The sequence below is a fragment of the Micrasema longulum genome, unplaced genomic scaffold (genome assembly GCF_059751315.1).
Source record: "Micrasema longulum isolate JH-2025_06_02 unplaced genomic scaffold, ASM5975131v1 h1tg001570l, whole genome shotgun sequence".
NCBI classification, from domain to species: Eukaryota; Metazoa; Arthropoda; class Insecta; order Trichoptera; family Brachycentridae; genus Micrasema; species Micrasema longulum.
In genome coordinates, this window is record NW_028278753.1 from 204233 (window position 1) to 227142 (window position 22910).

Consider the following 22910-nt stretch of genomic DNA (forward strand, 5'->3'; position numbering starts at 1 on the left):
TAATTCATTTTATTTTGGAATTTGAAATAGGTCACATATTTTTTTTTTTTTTTTTAAAAACCTTTATTTTAGCATAAATAAACAATACATTCAGTAGAAAAATGAAACACTTAAGGTTGAACTTGCCAAAAAAGAGTCTAGCTCTTGTGTTTGGCAAGTTTACAAAATAACATAAAAATAAAACATAAAATGCAAAACAAAATAATAAAATAAATAAAAAATTAAACAATTTTAAAAATTGAGAAAATATAACACTAAAAATATAATTAAAAAAATAAATATAAACACATTCTTACGGGCGGCTCTAATAAAAACATTGTTTATTTTATATTTAATTTATAAATGGTTTATCAAGTCATATCTTTAACCTTAATCCTTAAATGCATGATTTTAAATTTTAAAATAAAATAAAAAAATTCATGCAGTATCAGTTATTGAAAAGAAGGAAAAATGCATAAAAAAATATTATATTGATTTAAAGTACTTTTTATTAGAAATAAGGGTTCGTTGCCTTTAGTTTGCACATTCGTAAGTAACGATTTTTAAAAATAAAACTTAATTAAACATAGAAATTAACATATTAAAAGAAAAATTCACTAATCTTTAACCCCAAATAATATGCAAATGTTTATTTTAGAAAAATATTTTTAGTAAATAATATTGCGTTATTTTCGGGCTGATACAGTATTATATAATATATTTCTTACATAAACACTGACGATAATATAAAAAATATATATATATATATATTCATCTTAAAAATTTAATGAGGTTCTTCGCGGATATTTAGTATATTTTGTGTAATGTGAAATTTCAAAATTTGGCCGGTAAAATGGGTAGTTGTGAAACCATATATGGACAAAATCTCAAACTATTTGTTACACATGGTACGTTGCCAACTGAATACAGCGAGTGTTGAGAGCATAATATTATTATTTGAATAAATATTTATGTTTGAAAGGTGTGCTGCCGAATGGCAACTGTGTGCATTTAAGGGTTAAGTTTGGATTTTTTTTTCCATAATTTACTACCTTGTATAAATTGAATGTTGTGACTGCCTTTGTTCTTATTTCACATTGACAATACCAGGAATCGAACCCAGAACCTGCAAGGCAGACTTATCTCCACTCGATTTCCATCTTCAGGATTTTTACCCGAGAGTAGCCTTTGAATCAGAAACACTCCTGGTTCTATTTCACAGGAATATAAAATCAATAATAAAATTAAATTACCTGACTACATCTTGGGCCCTATCAGGATTCACCATGATATGCTGGGCATTCTTGAACTCGTCCATTTTGGTGAGTTCAGTAGCGGCTTCCTCTGTGCCCACGAACCTAGGAATACGATTGAACGAGTAGTTTGGCTTGACACATAGTGCATTCTTCTGAAAATGCTTCCATACACCGTCACGGAGAGCCTTCTTGGTCACTTCCACCGCTACAAGAAAAAAACATATTTATTAAATACATTATCATTCTATAATCTGCACCCAATGATGCATAGGGAATTGCATTCATTTTACAATTGTGACAGCGTATCACCGCCCATTTGTAGTACACATAAAGATAAAATGATCAGTCTTACGCTTCAGGTCCCAGTCCAGAGACAATAATAATAATCAATATTTTGCACATGTCCAAGTGTTTGTAAACAAGGCTGAATTTCATTCCCCAAAAAGTAATTGAGATTTAAATTGATTGCAAAAGAGGAAAACATTTTTGAGAAGGAATATGGAAGTCTAGGCATTTACTGGGCGTATATTAACAATTCTGCTTAAGCCTGAACAATAAAAATAATATAATTCAGCCAGATAAAACTCACTGACATTAATAAAAGTTGAGAAAATGTGTATGTTTAAACATAGGCAGAATGGTGAATTCAGTATTGATAACTCCCCGGGAAGTAAAGTCCAGCCTGTCTACATACATTTGGACATACTTAAAACATTGTTCATATACTTTCTTACTTATAAATACGCTCAACTATTTTTACCCAATTCCAAGAGCCAATTTTTCCCAAATTTATTAACCCATTTGGCCCCAAATTTTAAAAAAATAATTATAAGTTGGGAAAATGTGCTTACCACTAACTAAACTAGGCACACTAATTTCCACTCATATAAAAAAGAGAAAACAAAAAAGAAGACAAGACAACACCAGCGGCAAAAGGTGATTTTTTAAAATATAGAAGCTGACAAAAATGATCTTAAATTTGTTCTTTCATATTTATCCTAGGTATTTATATACCTTATATTTATGGAAGTATTTATAAATTATATGTAATATATATAAATGGCTACTTTTTATGTGGTTCTGTTAACATCATCTCTCTGCTTAATACCATCAAAACTCTTTATTGCTCACTAGTTCGACCCCATCTAGAATACGCTTCTCCTATTTGATCTCCATTCTACAGGACTCATATTGACCATATCGAGTCTGTCCAACACCGTTTTCAAAGAAAAGTGGCATGGTTGCTCGGATTACAAAGGGGTAATTATTCCTATTTTGAAATAGAGAAATCTCTTAATCTGTCTTCATTGGAGAGACGTAGAACTGTGATTGACCTTATATGCATTTTCAAAATACTTAATGCTTTAAGTGATGTCCCATCTCTGTTTCAATCAATTTCTTTTCATGTTCCCAACCGTGTCACCAGAAGTCAAAATCTGCTGTTTATAAAATCTTCTAAGAGCAACTTTGGTTTTTATGCCCCAATGTCCAGAATGTGTAGATTAGTCAATTCATCACATGACTTTGAATTCTTTGGGATAGATCTTCCGGCTTTTCGTAGATCTCTTCGCGACTAAACACTGTGGGATGAAGTTGGATTGGCATGGTTTAGCTCGAAGTCTTAGGTCTTTCGTTTGTATGAATATATTGTATATAATTATTGTTTTGCCCTTGTTTGTCTTTGCTAAATAGTTTTGTTCTTTTTGTTCAGTTTCTTGCATTTATGTTTCTTCATGTAACTGTTGTAATTGGCTTAGGCCGTATATATAATAAATAAATAAGACTATTATCAATAATCAAGTTAACTCAAACAACAATTTTCGTTAAACTTCATGATATATAAAGCTATATACTAAACTATTTTAATACAATACTGTTATAATAGTTTAGTAAAAAATACCACAATGACATTCAGTAGATATATTTGCATTTATTTATTTATTAATTTTTTTCCATTCTTAACAAAGATTAAAAATAAAAATAATGTAACCTCACTGGAGTTACCCGTGCCGAGGACACTTAACAATATACTGATTGAAATGTCAAAATTAAGTACTGAGCTGATACCTTCTAGAAATAAATAAAGCCAAAAAAAGGCCACATTGAGCACCACATGTCCTATGTCAACTGCATCATGTCAAAGAAAAATAGTCCTTAGGAAATCATGTTTGAAATACAATTTTTTAAACAGACAACCTTCAAATAATATCTGTAATCTGCAAGTTTACTTAAGGGGGAAATAACAGCAACTCGGTTTTGAGAATTTAAATACAGCATACATTTTTGTAGGAAGAAAGAAGCTTAATTAATAAGGAAGTTTCTTCGTTCACCAGGAACGGGCTGTGCAAGCTTTAACAGCTTTAACTTTTAGGAGGAAGATATAAACGGTGATGGTAATTTATAGTATATAAGAATTGTTTTATTTATTTTCCCATAAATATAACCTACCATAAAACGTTATTATCGATGATCAAATATGATGATACTTAAGTTGCGCATAATCGCTTATATGGATGATTCACTCCTGCAAGACACACATGCAAACAAAAGTTAACACTAAAGACACAAATTTTGTACTATAGTAATCGTAAAATTGTTTGTTGATTTGAGAGTAGATACTAAACTTACAGTTAATGTAAGATCTTCGAAATAATCTTAAACAGAAGTCCAATGTTTTTATGTTTTCCTGATATCAAAATCAAATGGATATTTACAAAATATGTAGCCTAAACGAAAAAAAAAGAAATACAATGCCCACATAAAACTTAAAACAAATAGGTTACATTAATCAAGGTCAAATATAAATAACATCAACATTTATTAACACAGATGAATAAATATTTAAGTACAACTTCGTATGAGTATCTTAAGTAACTATGATGTTATTGAAGATGTATTAATGTTATAACATTGTATGCTAGAGATAATAAATACACTAATTCATATTTAGTATCCAGTATAGCCAAAATAATAATATTATGATAATAAAATTTATCTAGGTCTGGTTTCAAAACCTAAAAATAAACCATTAAACTTAATAATTATGCGACAATTTATTATTTACATGTAAGAATTTTGCATGATACCTAACAAGGAAAATGGAAATTTTGATAATTGTATGGTGAAACTTCTTCAATAACAAAATTTATATCGTGACATTTTCTTCATCAATGGGAGTTTGATCTTTTTCGTGTCTCTGGTATGACAAAGTTAGTGACGATTTTCATAGATTCATGGAACTATATATACAAGAAGCGCAGCATTAATCCATGTTTTAGGAATGGAGTTTCGGTTACGTGTTCTGGGCGCGTTTGGTATTAAGAACTGAACAAATCTAAATGTATCACTTACTCTTTACTTTAAGTATTGACAAAGGAAAGATATAGTTATCGTACTGCGGAACAGAATTTTTTGATAACTTCAGAAAGGCATTGAGTTGTTTAAATCTATGTTTTTTGTTTAGAATATTTACACGAACAAATATGGTGAAAATGAGTTTTAGTGTGTTATTCGCACTCATTTCTGTTGTTATGGATCGCCTTAAAGCATTCATCATCAGGGCTGATGTTATTTGTGTAGACATATCACGGGTTATTACAACTAGATAACTTCAAAATCAGCATTTGTGAGTTACCCACTAAAAACATATTTTTTATCCTCCATGAATGCTACAAAAAGATAAGTCATGCATTCAAATCATCATACAGTAGAGTCTCGAATATACGACCTAAACCGGCCGCGGCAAGGTCGGATAAGCGAAAAGGTCGGATAACACGGAAAATGATAAAAACGACATTGAAAATGTGTTTCATAATTTTATTTGCACATTGAAAACTTTTCAAATATGTACATGTAACATAACTGAATGTAACTTATCATAGCCAGTTTCATTTTCATATTTGCTGTGGCATTACTGCATGCAAGAAATGTCACTCTTTCTTTGCTACGTTTGTAACCTGGCGCTGCCGCTTCGGCCTTTGACGCTAGTGTTTTCGCCAGTAACAATTTGTAATTGAGACCAGTCTCATCACAGTTGAATATCACCTGATAGGCTTTCCTCGTCCAATAGCGTATGAAGTTTATCTCTAAACGATTGAACGGCTTCAGAGTTTGCTGAAAGTTTCTCGCCACAGATGTTAAGCTGCCGAATTCCATATCTTTTTTTCCATCTATCGAGCCAGCCTACACTAGCTGTGAAATCAGGTTCACCTTCGTTCAGTTCATTTCGGAACTTTAAGGCTTTTTCTTGTAAGATTGGTCCTGATATCGGTACGCCTTTATTTCTATGTTGAGCAACCCACGGGTACAGAGCTTTACTTTTTCGTACTCATATTTTTTCATGGTCTTCCGATCTTCCAAAGGAGTTGCCGTGACTCGCTGATAACACCATTTTTCAATTTCATTACGATTCCTCTTCCAGTCTCCTACTGTTTTTCCTACGTTATAATCTTGCGCCACTTCTAATAAAGTTTCATCATTGTCTAATCTCTTCGAGGCTTTCAGTTTTTTTTCATTGACACAACCACCTTTTTACGTTTTTAAGCCATCACCACAACTTTTAAAGATGACAAAACCAAAACACAACAGTCTAACAAAACGGCAGAAACAATGCGCAACACATTCTCTCAGCGAAAGAGCTACGGAAGCACCGAGGACTGAGGAGTCATCTGGCGCGCGAATATAATGCGTGCAGTCGGGTAAAGGAAAGGGGCAATGCCCCGGTAGGTCGGATAACTCAGAAGGTCGGATAACCGAAGGTCGGATAACTGAGACTACTGTATTATGATTTTAATGAATCACGACTTGTCTATTTGTAGCATTCACGGTGAAAGATACAAATATTTGTTTTAAGTGGGTAACTCAAAAATGCCGTTTCTGAACATACAGCTTTTTTGTTATATACAGCTTATTAATCGGAAATCTGTGCCTGAAATGATTTTAATTGCATCCCATCTATGTCTATCATCCTTGTACCTCCCATTAATAAAGGAATCACACGAATGTGTAGACTGAAATGACACAGATTTCAGATTAACAAACTGTGTATAGCAATGACTGCAACACAAATGTAATAAATAACATCTTCACAAATTAAATCAAACCTGATGGTGGACGCTGTAATGCGATCTAAAACTTCAGAAGAATGTGAATGACACGGCATAATAGCCCAGAAAAATTGATTGTGCATCTGAGCTAAGATATTTAATCATTTATTTCCTTTTTTTTTCCAGATTTGTTTAGCGTAGTAAGATATCACCAGACTGCAAAACCGCATAACCATAAATTTAATTTTTGGGCACGGCAACCTAAAAAATAATCTGTTAATATATTACTAACGATTTTAATAAATCAAAAATACCGCCAAAGTATCAGAAAAACTATCATTGTTTGGAGTAAACAAAATAAAATAGCAATAATTTAAAACTAACAGCTCTTAGTCCCTATAACGAATTTATTGTAGCAAAACAATTCATAGAAAAAATTGCAGTATCACAGATAATATGGAAGACAACTCAAACCTAAATTGTTATCACATTTTGACAAAGGAATGCAAAGAGAGACATTGTTGTATATGAAAAGATTTATCAATGCATATAATCATTGTATTTTCCAAGAAATATAAAGCGCATTTATCACGTTGTAACAGAAGCTAAACAAAATGTTGTTACACATCCGTTTTGAGTTGGGTTGAATTACAATTGAATTGCTCGAATATGACTCACAATATAAATGTTTAGTGAGAATATATTTGATACAAATTAAAGAGTGATTTTAATATTTAATAATAATTTAATAAATAATAAGAGTATTATGTACCAAAAATACCTAACCATGCTAATAAAAAAGCATACCTATGAGTATGCTTAAGACGAGCATGCTCTTTAACTGTATACATTTACTTAAGATAAGCATATCTGTTTTAAGCATGCTTCTGAATATGCATGCTTAAAGCGAAACTCCAACACACATGCCATTTACTTATAGGCTCTCTGTCAGTGTAATGGAAAACATGAAAAACCAAGTGGTTATCCGCACAGAACCGAACAAAATGATAATTTTGCTTGCAATGCCACAAACGACTGATTGATACTAGCATGCTAATTAGCAGACGCATTCAAACATGCTCATGAGCATTTCCCCTTCTACCCCTGCGTCAGGGTCCATGTTCTAATGGTAGGTTCAAATCGAACTTTAATTTTATCTAAAAAGTAAAATTAAGTTATCTGTATGAAAAATAGAATAAGTTAACAATTCTTTTTTCTTAACATGTTCAATTACAGTTTACCGACGAAGGAATTTTCATATAAATATATACATTTTTGTGCATAAATGTGTTACTTTATACTGTCTCGATATGTACCGATGAAGATAGCGTATATAATCATGGCCCTGGTAGCATGCTCAAAAATCAACCGTCGGTTGATTTGTCAGCATGCTTATTGAAGCATGCTCGATACTAGCAATGTTTTTGACACACGCCACTAGGTAGCAATTGCTCAATAATAGTATGCTTTCATGCTACCTGTACCTTGAGTGTAATATATCCGATGGTGATTACTTTGAAGAGGACGATATTAATATAGAGAAATAAATAGACTTTAAAAAAACCGCAGAACTCTAATTATCCGAATCAATTGGGACCGGACCCCATTCGCATTTAATTTAATTAATTGCATGAAAAGACAACACTTTTACATGTTAACTCTCGTGTGGCTGTGATGTCACACTAGTCGACAAAGACTTGATATATCTCTCTTATTTTTTTAAATTATAAATTGGTATTTTTTGTAATCTTCAAATGGACATTTTCACACCCGATTTGGAAATTGAAATTCATATAATTATGCTAAATGTTAATACAAGAAATATTTATTCTAATAGGCGAAGAATGAATGTCCGCTATTCGGTGACACATCTATACAGATACATACCTCATACAAGAGAGAGCGCGAAGATAGAAATTGTAACAAGGAAGACAGAGACGCTGATCTGCGGCGGGTGTCGTCTAAAACTGATTTAGTCTTTAGTCGGTTAATGACAATGATGGGGGACGCACACGCGTAACATGAGCGGTGTATTTGTGATTTTTTATTTATTTTGCTATAACAGGGCTAAATTATATGTTTATTCGCATAAATTATGAAAAAAGAATTATTAAACAGTATGTCTCCATGTTTTTCATTTTTTTCAAATGTCTGAACGTTAGAATATTCCGTCTTTTACTAGTGTTAACACGATGTTACATCACTGCGTGCAAAGGGATTATTTACCAGTCTTTTAAGAGTTAAGCGTAGTTAAAAGTGCTGTGCATCAGTAAAGTATGTATTTACTGTACTGTAAATGAAAGTCATTGCTTGCTGAACATCTCGGTAAAAGTAAGCTGTTTGGCTGTCATCATCCGTTTTCGGGCAACCAAGTCGTTATTTTGCAAATCGCAGTATGTTTCCACCTTAACTTTTTTTTCTGACATTCTGAAAGCGATTCGGATAATCGGCGATTCGGATAGTAGGAGTTCGGATAATTGGAGTTCTACTGTATACACACTGATGTGTGCATGTGAAATTCTATTTAAAAAAAATAAAATAAATCAAGCCTCAAGTTTCTACTTCAGCAGGTATTTTTTTTTCCTCAATTTAAAAGAATATGCAATGATGTTTAACGAGCATTGTTTTTTTAAGCAAATATTATAAAATAGTGTTATCCCGATTCCACCAACACCATTCTTTTACCCGCACCTATTGATGCATAGGGCACTGTATTGGTACTTCAAATAATTTATTATTTAGATAAAGGCAAGGTATTTATTACATACATACAGGCAAGGTTGGTCTCACGCTTTGAGTGCCAGCACCTATAATTAAATATTTAATGTAAATAGTGATTAGGATCTTTGCTTGGACAGAATATGGCGAAGAATACAGTTCTGTGTGTAAAATACAACCAGAACCCTAGTAGTAGAACCGTAGTGTAATGCTTGGCTCTTTGCCAGTCATGCTTGAGGTTCTGGGTTCGATTCCCGGCATTGCAGACGTAAAATAATTGGTTAAAAGGTGGTTTTACACTGGAATGAGTAAGTTCAGTGCTACAGGAAATCGGATATGAAAATGTTTTCTTACATGCGGTAAAAATTAGAGCATTTAATTGTATGGTGCAGTATCTCAAAAATGTATGAAAAAATGGACTTATTTTATCCAGTTCAAAAACGGTTTGAATGCTTTTTTAAAAGAAGGGACAAAAAGCAGTACACGAGATATAGGCGCATCAGAAAAGACTGCCTGTCTATAACCAATAATAATAATAATATATTGAACTACGTCACAAGTTCTACTGAATCAACCAATAATAGAGTGCTGTGATAGATTTACGGTTTCCGTTAAGCCAACTCTCCAATCAGCAGAACTCACCAACTATAGTCCTTAAAATATAGCTTACCTTCCAAGCACCCAATAATATTGATCTAGATACGCTGCAATATGAGTACCATTACAGTGCTCTATGTACCATTGGGTGCAGATAGGGAAATGATCATGATTTTGGATCCTGAATGTTTTATCTGCGGATCTCCATCAGTCCGTGTAGTCTAATTAATGGTTGGAGCATTTGACTACCATGCTCAAGGTCCCAGGTTCGATTTCCGGGAAGGTTGTCATGAAGTGTTTTTTAATGGGTTGTTTTACACTACAATATTTTACTGTTCCTGGACTGGCACCCGAAGCGTAAGACTGTTCTCCTTTATTATTATTATTATGGATAACTTTTATATAGCACCATTTACAAAGTGATTATATAAAGATATAAATTTAATTAAAAATTTTAATTTAAGAAAAATAATGTACTTTGTCACCACATGCTAAGAATTTATTCAAATGATTCAGAGAACAAGTGGGTTTTAAGTTTCTTCCGAAACATCACTTAACTCTCACAGTTTCGGACCTCTGCTGGGAGAGCATTCCACGCTGTAGGGCTTGCGACCGCAAATGCGCGTACGCCGAATTTAGTACGCTGTTTGCGTGGAGGTATAATAACTTTTCCTTTCGACGTAGATGTAGCTGATCTAAGCCTAAGACGTCTGTCAGCTAGTTCATCTGGAATGCAGAGTTCCCTTAGATATTCTGGAGCAGAGTTGTGCAGAGACTTATACATAAGCCAACAGAGTTTGTATTCCACCCTCTCTGGAAAATGTAGCCAGTCAAATTCCCGAAGTAGTGGGCTGATATTCCAAAGATTAGAGATTCCAAAAATAAGTCTTACCTTCATGAAAAAAATTATCAAGAAACTCTGTATAAAGGGTATGATGATGATATTATTGTCGCAATTTATTTCTTTTAAATAATGCTTTGGAATTAATTCAAATTTCAAAATCAGTCTAAGTACGACAATATTAATCACACCACAACTCGCATTTAATTATTTTACGGACAAACCACGTCAAAAATTATATTTTAGAGTAATACTTAAAGCATACGAGTCTTTTATTTTTGCATGCAAAATACATCGAGTAGGAATATAATATACTATTGTTTGAAACAATATTAGAATCTGAATAGAATTATTTGTTCAAAGTACCTGCAAGTTTATATTTTATTATTAAAATGTGCCCAAGGTCCTATATTTATGTGTACTGAAGTAAAGGAAAAGAAACCAACATTGCCTCCACATATATTTCGCAAAGGTAGGTACTTAAAAATTAATATGAAATTCACACTGCAGCTTTGATTAGTACATTAGTTATTTAGGATGGACTTATTTGAACTGTTTTGTCGCTATAAATCAATATCTGGAAGAAAATACGAATCAATGATGTTCGAAAACGAAATAAATGACGTTAAGTGTATTTTCGGGCAGCGAAAAGTCGATAATTACCGACTGACAAAATTGCAACAACACTACTTTTTAGCGGAATGCCAAGTGCACCGACAAAGGTGAAATTTATAACAAATTCATTCGTTAAGGACTATTCAATTACCTTTCATTATGTCAAAATCTAAAGAGTTAAATTATTTGCATACGCGTGGGTAGTTTCTGACATACACAAAAAGCAAACTGCAAATCCTATTACTAGGGCGTGCAAATGAAAAACCAATGAGAAAATGTAAAATACGCAGAAATCGTACGATATTTAAAGCGAACCCTACATATTATCAAGTTAATAAAACGACACGATGCTTATCGCTCTGCCGAAAAGTGTTAGGTGCAGTATTGAAACACCTAATTTTTTTGCAAAAACGCGTGTTCGGACTAAATTTCAGATTAAAAATTAAACGTTTTCTACCGAATTATTGGATTGGAATCGCAACCACAGCAGAACGAGTAATGACACCCTTGTTATCAATACTATACAAAACATCTGCAGGTGAAATTCGATGTCAAAATTGTCAATGCATCAAAAAATTTACGCAGGCCCGACAACAATATTTTAAAACACCAAGCCGGTAAAAATATGAAAATATAAACTTACGGGTTGCCTCTGAAGCCTGGGAACTATCTCCGTTCAGCATATTGAGTTTTGTACAGATGTTAATTTATTTATCACAAATGTGCAGTCGCATTTGACAACGACGATTTACCGACAATGGCGAACTTATTGTGAAATTGTGAATGCAGGTATTGCACAACTCGTCATAGGTAAAAATAGACTATCGAAACAAATGAACCTAACTTCAAGTGATTAATTTAGGACACCATTTGAAAACTACACAAATACGTTTTAAAAAAATGAAGAAAAATCATTCTATATTTCAAATGAAATTTTGAAATAAATCGAAATATTATAAAACACCCATAAATTAAACAGTTTTTGTATGTTGATTGGTATATTTATTTTTTACCGATATCAAAAGGCGGCCATTTTGAATCCGCAAAGTGTGCATCAAAGGTAAGTTGTCAAAATACAGTGTTGAGGAAGGGTAGACAACATAAAACACAAGTTTATTTATTTATTGAAGTCATGATTTATTCAGTTTTATTTATTTCACATTTTCAATTTATAAATATGATTAAATATACAAAAAGATTTACAAAATACGTATCAGCGGACGGTTTGAGACATATGAAGCGGTGTTAACATTAATTCGAATATTGCATCTTTTAAATTTGCGCCTCTTAGGTTGGCTTCGCATAAGTCACTGCCTGAGAGATTGCAGTTCTGCAACAATAAAAAGGAGGTAAATTTAAAACAGTAAATAATACATTCAGACCTTATTTTCTACAATTTATTTACGGATATTTTCCATTTATACAATTTATAGCGATGAATATTTCAATATAAGAATAGTTAGAATGGTAAAAAACACTTAAAAAAAATAAAGAAGCATTGACAAACATAAGGGATATCAAGACAAGATCTGGACTATTTATTTAGTGTTTGTTTAACAATGATATATACTTGCGATGAGCATAACAGGAAGGCATCTTAACAATGACCAAAGATGTCAACTTAAAGAGAGTGGTGCGGTTATCTAGTGGTCGTGATCACCCAATTTTCATGACTTATTTTTTATAAAATTGAGACACTGCAGCAGAAAATGGAAAATCTGACATACTTAGTATTATAAATAGGTATATTTGGAAGGTGAGGATGAGGAGTCATCGGAAGTCGAAAACAACCTTTTTGAGGCCAGTGAGATGTATAAATATCATGCTGCAGAGAGTGTATTTCAAAGTTTAGTGTAAATTTTAATATTTTCGTGATTTTCTTACAATACTCACTACAATCACGTTTGCACTAATTTTCGAACACAAAAATGTTCACCGCTAAATGAGAAAAAACTTTCCATAGTACTACTATGACGGCCGTCTTGCAAATTACGGCACCACCGTTTGCCGTTCTGCTCACAATCAATAGTCTCTAGGAAACCTGTGCTATCTGGTTTGTATAGAAAACGTTTTAATGCCATCCACTACTACTTGGAAACCATAGCATAGAAACATAGTACACATTTATTAGAAAAATCGAATATGGTCACAAAATTAATTACCTTTAAATCAGCACCCGCCATTACTGCAGCTCTGAGATCACAGTTTTGTAAATTTGCATCTTTTAGTGTGGCCACACGCAAATTGACACCGGCCATATTGCTACCTTCCATGATAGCTCCTGTGAAAAAAAAGTAAAGAAATCAACAAAAACTATGAAATGAGGAACAGTTGTTTCTGTAGACTTTATTTATTGACATAGCCGGACTCAACATGCATTGAAAATTTTCCGAATAAGGCATCTTTATAGATGGTAAAAACTATAAATTTAATGTGTGAGTTGATAATTTATTGACAAAATTATAGTTGGTAAAAAGTGCCAAAAACTCGGGTATTAAAAGATATGTATCTGAAATTTGAGTAGCCATTAAAATAAAATAAAAACTTTCTTATCTACGAATTATGTATAAATGAGATGAAAATTTCATTGACAGTATTTATTTGGATGCAAGCACTTTGTCAGGCCATTTTTTGAAAATATTGATGCGGCTAAAATAAATAGTAAAAATAATGTAACCTTTTAAATTGACACCTTCTAGAATTGCCTTGCCTCCTGAAGGGTCATCTAAATTACATCCTTTTAAATTAGCTCCTAGAAATTAAAAATAATGTGCATTAGTATAAAATATAAATTATAGTTTTCAGCTTTCGTGGTAAGCTCTTTTATACTAAAGAGTTTGACATGCTTGGCCTATATTTTATATTATTTCTTAGAAAGGAAAACTAACTACGAAGAACAACTTGATAAACTCAGAAGAGTAGCAACAGTATTTGAAAGTCAATAAAAATCTAAGAAGTTTAAAACGTTATTATAAATGATCCTCGCTTAGTTACCTTCCATGTTTGCGCATGAGGCTCTTACGCTAAAAAGTTGGGCTCCCTCTAAATTTGCAAAAGATAAATCCGCTCTTTCCAAGCAACAATGAGAGAGATTCGCTCCTATTAAGTTGCATCTGGACATACACGCATACTGAAAAACGATAATAAAAAAATACTAATTTTAAGATTCAAAGTAGTAGTTTTTTGGGCCTACATAAAAAAGTATGAAAAGTGAAAAAAAAAATATTGTTTTCTCCACTAAAGCTTTTGATTATGATCCCACCAGCCATAAAAAATAGACAAAAAATCCTGAAAGCCTACATTTTTGGAAAAGGTACCTGCACAAACATGCCATTCAGGAATAATTATGCGCGTTTCTGATATTATGTTGGTGAAAGGCAAACTCATGATCGTATCAAAGCAATTGTTAAGGGATACTCATACATGATAATATAATAGATTGAGTTTTTCTACTGAGATTTCTTGGTGGAACTTTATTTTAATATTGGTCACTACGAAACCCAGTCGCTGGTAAAAATTATAAATAAAAGTGGAGTAAAACTAAGTATAGTATTCTGATTATTATAATTATGTTAATATTCTTATGTTTTGTAAAAAAAAAAAGCTGATTCATGTACTCAGTTAATAAATGTGTACTAATCATCATCATCATTCCCTTTCCGCACCTAATGGTGAATAGGGCACTGCATTTGTGGACCAATTGTGTATTTTGATAATTTTTGTTCCATAAAGGTAAGATCATCAGTCTTATGCTCCAGGTACCAGTCCAGGGACTATGAAATATTCCAGTGTAAAAACACATTTTTAAATAAATATTTCATGTCAACCATATCATACATACCGCCTCGTGGTGTAATATAACCACTTTGAGCATATTAATAGCCGGCAATATCTGTTAAGTAACATAAAAAAAAATATTATAAAAAACATTGTACCTTTTATTGATGGATTTTTTAAAACATATTAGTTATTGATTATAAAAACGGCATAATTTCAACAAAAAAAAGATTCAAGTACGTTTTGTTGAAATTAAGTTGTGAGAAATTAAAGATACATTAAAAAAAGCAAATTCACCTAACAGATAATATTACCGGCGCAATGATGATCAGATGTTTTTTTAAGTACAATACAACATTACATTTAAATAAAAGAAGCACATATTTGCTAGAACGAGTTTTTTTTTATTGTATTTGAAATAATGAAAATACTAATTTATTATTTGAATATGATATTTGACAAAAACCTGTGACTAGCAGTACATAGCATGTCCTGCCGGTCTATTTTTTAGCCACTTATTCAAACAAATCTGGCGTTATTTCTGAAATGGTTAGTGTCCTATCGGTTTCCAATGCTTTAAAAGTTGTTGGTTTGTTTCCATAAATCGTGCACTAAACGTAGCCTCATAGGTAACATCCAATGGCGTCAAATCAAAGGACAGTGGAGGCCATAACAGGAAATAATATAGTCGTCAAACTTGTCACGCAGTAAATTCTTGGTTTTAGGAAGAGCCCTATATGTTTGGCAAACAGAACATTGATTTTTAAAGCAAATTTGCAAGCGATGTTGAGTGTTCCCTTATTACTTTAAGTAGTGTTACAGAGCATAAACGAAAAAAAAGTGATTATTAGTTTGACCAGAGACAGTATTACCGATAAGTTCTATTATGACAAGAAGAAACCTGATACTTATACTACTACCATCGTGCTATTTCCGCATAGGAGTAGGAAGAGAGGATGAATCGCCACACACATCTTACCTGACATACATTCCTAGCTTTCTTCCAGATTCATATATCTTGTCACGCATGCCCTTTTGGTTGTACCTGCTTTTGACATGACCAGACTTGAGATTTTGGTTTATCTGATTATTCCACATCTTCCTTGGTCGTCCTTGTCCTATGTTACCATTATTTTTTGCCATATATATATCGCTTTTACAATTTTTTAATCATTCGTTCGTTCTACATGACCAAGCCTGTCAATTATAGCTGTCTCAGATTTGAAATCTCGCCTAATTTTATCACTCATAATTCTGTCATAAATTGATTTCCTACATATTTGTCTAAGAGATTGAATGTCAACCATGTTCACTCTGCTTTGATCCTTTCTCTGCCAGTTTCACGTTTCAATTCCACACATAAGTTTTGGGACAAAAGCCTAGGTTGTGCACTGCCAGTCTAGCTTCAAGTGACATATTTTAACTAGCAATTGCTGCGCCATTTATTTTGATGCTCGCATAACATCTTTTTCTCTCTCTATTTATATATTTTGGTAAATGTGTTTTGTTGTTTATGAGCAAAAATAAATCTCTTTTACAAACAAGATAAAACTATACATTACCTTAAAATTAATATTCCTTAAATCTAGCCTATGCAAATCAGCACCAGTTAAGTTGACACCTTGAAACCGAAGATCGTTTCTCGTAGTTGTCAATATTAAAGCTTTAATGACTTCTATTCGAGAGAGAGGAGCATTGTCCCTGGTCTTAGTAGCTTCATTCTGTATGTGGCTCTCTAATTGGGGTATCATAGATTCAATTCCTAGAAAGAGAGGTCAAAAATAGTTTTATTTCAAAATAGGTAATAAATGATGGTTGAAATTTTTCCTGTTAAATTACTAATAGTTTATTATTAAGATTCACGATTGCACAATACTGGCATTGAGACATAATAAGAGGTTGAGTTTTTTTTGGTTATTGTGCCGTGTATTGTTCACACTTTTTGGAGTTCATTCAATTGCATTTAGAAATGATGTAATTTGTAGTTATTTAAGTAAACTTATGTATAATTAAGATATTTGTTCAGTGTCGCATTTATCATTTATGCAGATTATCATTCTGCAATGCGATCCGAAACTCAATGTGCATCTTAAATGATGTAAAAATCTTAGAAATTAAAGCAAGACTGGAATCATTTACTATATTATAAAAATCCCTCTCCTCCACCCTATATCCTCATCCCTTCTTACTCTTTTTTTCTCTGGTCTTATGTAAAAAAAAAAATCTTTACCGTGTAACATGTTCTGTCATTATATTTGTGAAAAACTTTAACTGGATATGTGTACTATTTTTTATATATTTAAATAACAACTGTTGTTTTTCCTAAATAAAAATAAACATTTTCAAAATTATTATAATGAGTATTTTCTTTCAATTTTTGACTTGCTTTTAAAACAAAAATTTAAGGGCTAGTGCATATTTTTTATCCATAAGTAAGAAAGTTTAGTTTGTTAGCTAGTTTAATAGACAGAGCAGGCGATATGGAAGTCTAGGTATTTACAGGGCTTATGAATTGCTGTTGGTTGAAGTCACTAATACACACCATGTAACATTTAGTACTAGTGTTTTCACAACATTCCAAGTCATGGGACCTGCAATCAAGTTCGTGTGAATGTGAAGTACATTGGCAACCTGCATGGTGTGATGGCTAAGATTTTCGCCTAGCGCTTAGAGGTCCAGGTGTAGCAGCGAGAAGAGTGAGGGGGAGAGACTGGCGTCGCGCATGAAACGACAGTCGGACAGTCTGGAAATTCAGAGGAGGCTAGCACGCGTATACATGCTTTTAGCCACGAGGCAGGGATGTTTGTGTCTACGTAGACAAGTTGTTTAGTCAAGATCCTATTTGTAAAAAGTTGTAGAATAAAACAGATTAAAAATTTGTAAATTATTTTCATCACATCCCTAACTTTCCCTATAACTAGGAGCACAGACAGGTTCGATTCCTAGTGAGATCACAATAACGGAAATATAATTTTTATCAAGCGTAGGTGTTCTGTGACGCTGTAATTGGGTATTTGAACCTGTTAACTACAACATTCGGACAGTGAACTAATATGAATGTTTAGTGAACACACCATAAAACTTCGCCTCTTCTAATATTCCTATTGGATTCACTCCGGTATCAATAATAATTTGTCCATTACGAAGATAATTTAATATTGGTTCAAAATACAGGGGACTTCTGTCTATCAAGAATGCCCCAGTTGAGTCTTTAGAGCTTGGATTCATAAAGAATTTGTCATTCTCTCCTGCGAACATGCGCGCCAGCATCGAAAGTGGTTCCTTTTCAGTAATATTAGATTTTGATGTTGTAAAATGTTTTCCTCCAATATTTAAAGTGATCCAGGCGCTGTTACCATCTGATCTGTCAACAACGAAATTTTCTCCAGCAGAAATATATACAACATCATTGTCGCGAATCAGTTCTATGTCGTCTATCTCCCCGCCCGATGACAAAAATATTCTTTTAGCCGAGATATTTAATTTTTCCCCAGTAAAAGTTAAAAAGTGATCAAAGGAATCACACAAAGCAACAACTTTTCCGTCTGACTTTGTTCCATTTCGATAAATTGTAACTCTTTTCATATTATTAAAATAAAACAATATTTTCTTTTTGTTGTGTATCCTCTTTTCGAATGACTAAGACAAGGCGCACGAAAGCGCACGGATTGACGTTTTAGAGTCATAGACTATCGTTATATAAATCCGCGGACCATAAACTCAGAAATATGATTTATAAAACTAGTATTTACCTTAAGGTAAAAAAAAAACATGATGTAAATTGAAAAAAATAACACGTGAGTATAATTGAGATTCACCATAAAAATAATTGGTACAAAAAATTGATTAAATTAATTATGACTTTATAAGTGCGATACAAGAGAATGTTGAAACTAATAAAAAATATTGTTCTGTTTGAACATTTAAAAAAAAAAATAAAACCTTGAATTGAAACAGATTGTTTTTTCAATCTAATAAATCTTCTTGAAAGTTTCTTAATGTTTTGTTACACCTAATGTTGTGTATCTCAGTTATTTTTACACAAAGGTAAAATAATTTGTTTTATACTTCGGGATGTTCTTAAATTGTATGTATACATTTGTGGAGTGGTTAGTCATTATACATACATATAAACGAATGGAATAATATTAGGTATATTTTAGTTTCTTATCCACGGATGTTCAAAAATACAAATACAAATGACCATCTTGCATTTAAACAAGAGCAGTGAAGACAGACAATTGCATAAATCATTTTGACACCTCCACATAAAATGGATACTTCTTTGAAATGAACATGTATTCATGTAACATAAATATCTATAAATGCATATGAAAGACAAAGTCGCCTCTTAAGTTTGGGTAATCACTTTTTAAATCGTACACAACGCTACTAATAAATCTTTTTGAAGTGCATTCCTGGAATAATGTCTCGTTCCACCTACGTGAACAATAATTGAATCATGAAATAATAATAATGTTGTCTATTTCAAATTTAATTTAATTTCCGTGGTTATAAAAAACCATTTTGCTATCACCGAAACCTTTTTTATTCTTGAATTCAAAAATTTTATAAACAAGTAAAAGTTTTAGATAAATTTGACATATTTACAATTGCAAAAAAATTTAAAAAAATAATTTAACGAAATAGGTGCCTCATAAAAAAAAATCCACCTCTTGTACTTACTGAACTTCATCTTAATGATATTAAATTAATCAATGTATATAATACAAAATAAAAAATAATTATTATCATTTGGTGACATACTAATAAAAAAAAGAAAGTTTTGAATTCCTACCCAAAAACATGTTTACAAAAAAATGCACGCAGCTATCCATGGAAAGATTAATGCTTGGTATAAGCGTAAGAGACAGAGTAAGAAATGAGAAAATAAGAAACAAAACCAGAATAGCAGATATCGTGGACAGTGTTGCAAGACTGAAGGGCAGAACATGTTGCAAGACAAGGCCCCACAAGATGAACCCATAAAATTTTAAGATGGAGGCCTTGGGAGATAGGAGAGGCGTCGGAAGACCTTAAAAAAGATGGTCCGAGGACAGCGGCTGTGGGGGTAAAAATTAACTGCAAGTAGCAACCGATCGAAAGAAATGGAAGAGTATGGAAGAGGTATATCCAGCAGTGGAGAACAGAAGGCTGAAGAAGAAGATCTTCACCGTACAGTGCGCAAATGTAGCAAGAAGCTTTGACAGCTTTATTTTCTCGATTGAATGCAAACAGAAGAGGTGTTGAAAAGCTTCACTTTCGTCTACGCAACATTCCATTTTGAAGGCTTGTAAGGCAAATAAAATAATAGAGGTATTTAACGTTAAAGCAACCAATTTTCTTTCTTTTGACTTTTATAATTTTTTAAAACTTTTCGTGCTCATTTTTAAATTTGGATAAAAACTGACACAACTTATGTTACCAGCCAATATTTCGCACATAGAACAATTTTATTTTTTCTACCCACAAACGGAGAAAAATATATTTAAAAAAATGGTGCCGTGGAAAGAGTTGCTCTCTTTCGTTTTAATTATTATTCGATATTGAAAACAATTTCTACTTCGGGAGAAGTCGGAAAACTTCGGGAACTATTGCAGATTTTAGTAGCGACAGAGAGTCGCCAGTGTAAAGATTACATGTGTTGCTTTATGGTAAAAAGAGCCTTTGGTGATCGGCGCGATGAAAAATAAAATTGAAACAGATGAAAAAAACATGAATTAATAATGTGAAAGTCATTGTATGAACTCAACAAATCAAAGTGATTAAAACGTTTTTGATTTAAGTGCAAAGTTTAAAAAAATCTGTGAAATAAGTGGATAAACACAAATGTTCAAAACAAAACAAGTTTGATGGAATAAATAATCAAATGTTAAAATAAGTTTAATTGGTAGAAAAAAGCACAGTGATTTAAATATTCTAAATTAGAAAATAAATTCACAATATTTATGAAGCACGTTTTTTGTGATTTAATAAAGTCGCATATTTCTGAAAATTTTGTCGTGTTCATTTACAAGTTTAAAAAAAAAACTTTATGAAACATAAATGTTTTTTTATGTACTTAAATTGTTATATTTATTTAGATTCCATTGGAGTTTCTTAAAATACAGTTCGTTGCATTAAACTAAATAAATCCAACGACAATCAAATGTAAAAATAAGTTAAATTTATTAAAAAAGCGCAGTGCTTTTGAATATTCAAAATTTCAAAAATAAATTCAGAGCATTTATGTAGCACGTTTTTTTATGATTAAATAAAGTCGCATAATAAAATATTAAATAATGGTTCATTAAAAAAAATAAAAATATTAAGAATTGCTACATTTATCAATTTATTTATACGCCATAGAAGCTTTTTAAAATACATTTTCCAACAAAATAATGTGCATTCAACTTAATAAATGCAACGACAATGCTTAAGTATATTATTATAAATTGTAATAATATAGGTTTCATCATCGTTCCCTTTCCGCACCTAATGGTGCATAGAGCACTGCATTGGTACACCAATCGCAGCGTATCTTGCTCATTTTTGTTACATGAAGGTAAGATGATCAGTCTTACGCTTCAGGTACACCGACAGTTCAAAAAACCCTTTTAAATAAATATTTCATACCAACTATGTCGGGAATTGAACCCGAGACCTCTTGCATGGTAGGCAAACGCGCTGACCATTACACCACGAGGCCAACAAGCCGACGTATAGGTTTAAGTGAATAAAAATAATACTTTTGTAGAATCAACATGATAATTTTATTTCCAAGATTTGTCCTTACAGTTAGAAAAAAATGTGTAACCAAGGAAAAACACGTGTTCAAGTTTAAATACCTGTCACTATTATGTACATACAAAGGTAAAAAAATGAAGGGAGATAATGTGAGACCATTTAAGTGTGTTTTGAATGAAGTTTAGTGTACGAATAAAAGACGTCAGTATTTAAATAACCTTCATACGAAATGAAAATGTACTCATCAATGTTTTTAATATGTAAAATATTTACCGACAAGCTGGATTTTACTCTTTAGGGAGTTATTCGGTCTTAAAAACACCCCGGGGGCTGAAAACCAGCCTATCTCAAACATTTGGACATACTCATACATTGTCTAACATTGTCGTTGAAACCAACTGGTAGAAAAAGGAATATACTAATTTTAATTACGTTGCCTAGTAAGTAGGTAAAATAATTTAACCAGATGAATTTCACCCACATCATAAAAGGGTTCAGCTCTTCTTTATTCATATTTATTTATAGAATAGTTGAGGAAATGTGGATGTTGAAACATAGACATAATGGTGGATGTTACACAGTTTGTAAAGTGGCCAGTGAAACCATCCAATGACAGGTCATAAGCCCTGTTTATACTTCCAGATTCCCCTCCCAAAAATATTTTCCCTCTCTGTTGCAATAAATTTCAATTGAAATTTTATTCGTTTACATGTAGGTACGCAAATGTATGAAACTATAAATGTTTGGAGAGGTCCGCAATAAAAAACTTTAGTAGCCTATAGCCTGCTGGCGCGTATCAAGAGATAAAAATATATTAAATTTATTAGTTCTCGTACCGACCTTTAAAAATACAGCCGACTGTGTTAAGGACAAAGGACGCTTCAAGCCACAATGAGGAAATTCAGTAGTTTTTTAATCTTTTTTTATTTGTTAATGATCAACAATTATATTTCGATATATTTCACGACTCGGTATGGCATTACAGAAATAAGTTAAATGTAGTTTTGTAAAAATTATTTATATTCCAATTTACATTTTTTTTTTATCTGATCAATAACTTTCAGTGCCATTATTGATGTTTTAAAATAATCAGCCTGTATATTTACATAAACAGACATACATGCATGTTATCATATATGTATGTTTGTATATGTAGTACATAAATATTAATAGATTTTTATTTTTTACATATTTTTAAATTAGGATTTAAGGCCGGAGCGTTCTTGACAATTTTACACCGATTAATCAGATGGTTGATAGGTTTCCTCAAAGGTTTTAAAAAAATATGATTTTTGTTAATCATTGTTCAATAAGTCCATTTTTTATTATTTTTTATTAATCAATATTTTAAATAAA

At 32.1% G+C, this 22910-nt stretch overlaps 2 protein-coding genes across 2 annotated transcripts in view; both read right to left on the bottom strand.

Annotated features, from left to right (window-relative positions):
* lost (methenyltetrahydrofolate synthase domain-containing protein lost) overlaps positions 1-11852 on the bottom strand; it is a 37311-nt gene extending 25459 nt beyond the window's left edge. The window contains exons 1-2 of the mRNA XM_088236567.1: positions 11695-11852; positions 1233-1440 (exon numbers count right to left, since the gene is read on the bottom strand). Of these exons, the coding sequence (XP_088092693.1) occupies positions 1233-1440; positions 11695-11734 (248 nt within the window). The 5' untranslated portion in view covers positions 11735-11852. The remainder of the gene's footprint in view (positions 1-1232; positions 1441-11694) is intronic.
* Positions 11853-12163: 311 nt separating this feature from the next.
* LOC148274819 (BTB/POZ domain-containing protein KCTD9) lies at positions 12164-18535 on the bottom strand. Its single transcript, XM_088236566.1, has 6 exons — positions 17903-18535; positions 16391-16590; positions 14046-14181; positions 13729-13803; positions 13214-13332; positions 12164-12381 (listed from the first exon to the last, which is right to left on the bottom strand). The coding sequence occupies exons 1-6, from the start codon at positions 18411-18413 to the stop codon at positions 12265-12267; spliced, it is 1158 nt and encodes a 385-aa protein (XP_088092692.1). The 5' UTR covers positions 18414-18535; the 3' UTR covers positions 12164-12264.
* Between the last annotated feature and the right edge of the window lie 4375 nt (positions 18536-22910).

Excerpts from the sequence above, each read along its gene's own strand:
- LOC148274819 (XM_088236566.1), bottom strand. The coding sequence starts at position 18,413 with ATGAAAAGAGTTACAATTTATCGAAATGGAACAAAGTCAGACGGAAAA. Across the intron at positions 16,591-17,902 it reads AGAAGAGGCGAAGTTTTATG|GAATTGAATCTATGATACCC; the intron begins GTGTGTTCACTA and ends CTCTCTTTCTAG. Across the intron at positions 14,182-16,390 it reads TAAGGAATATTAATTTTAAG|TATGCGTGTATGTCCAGATG; the intron begins GTAATGTATAGT and ends ATCGTTTTTCAG.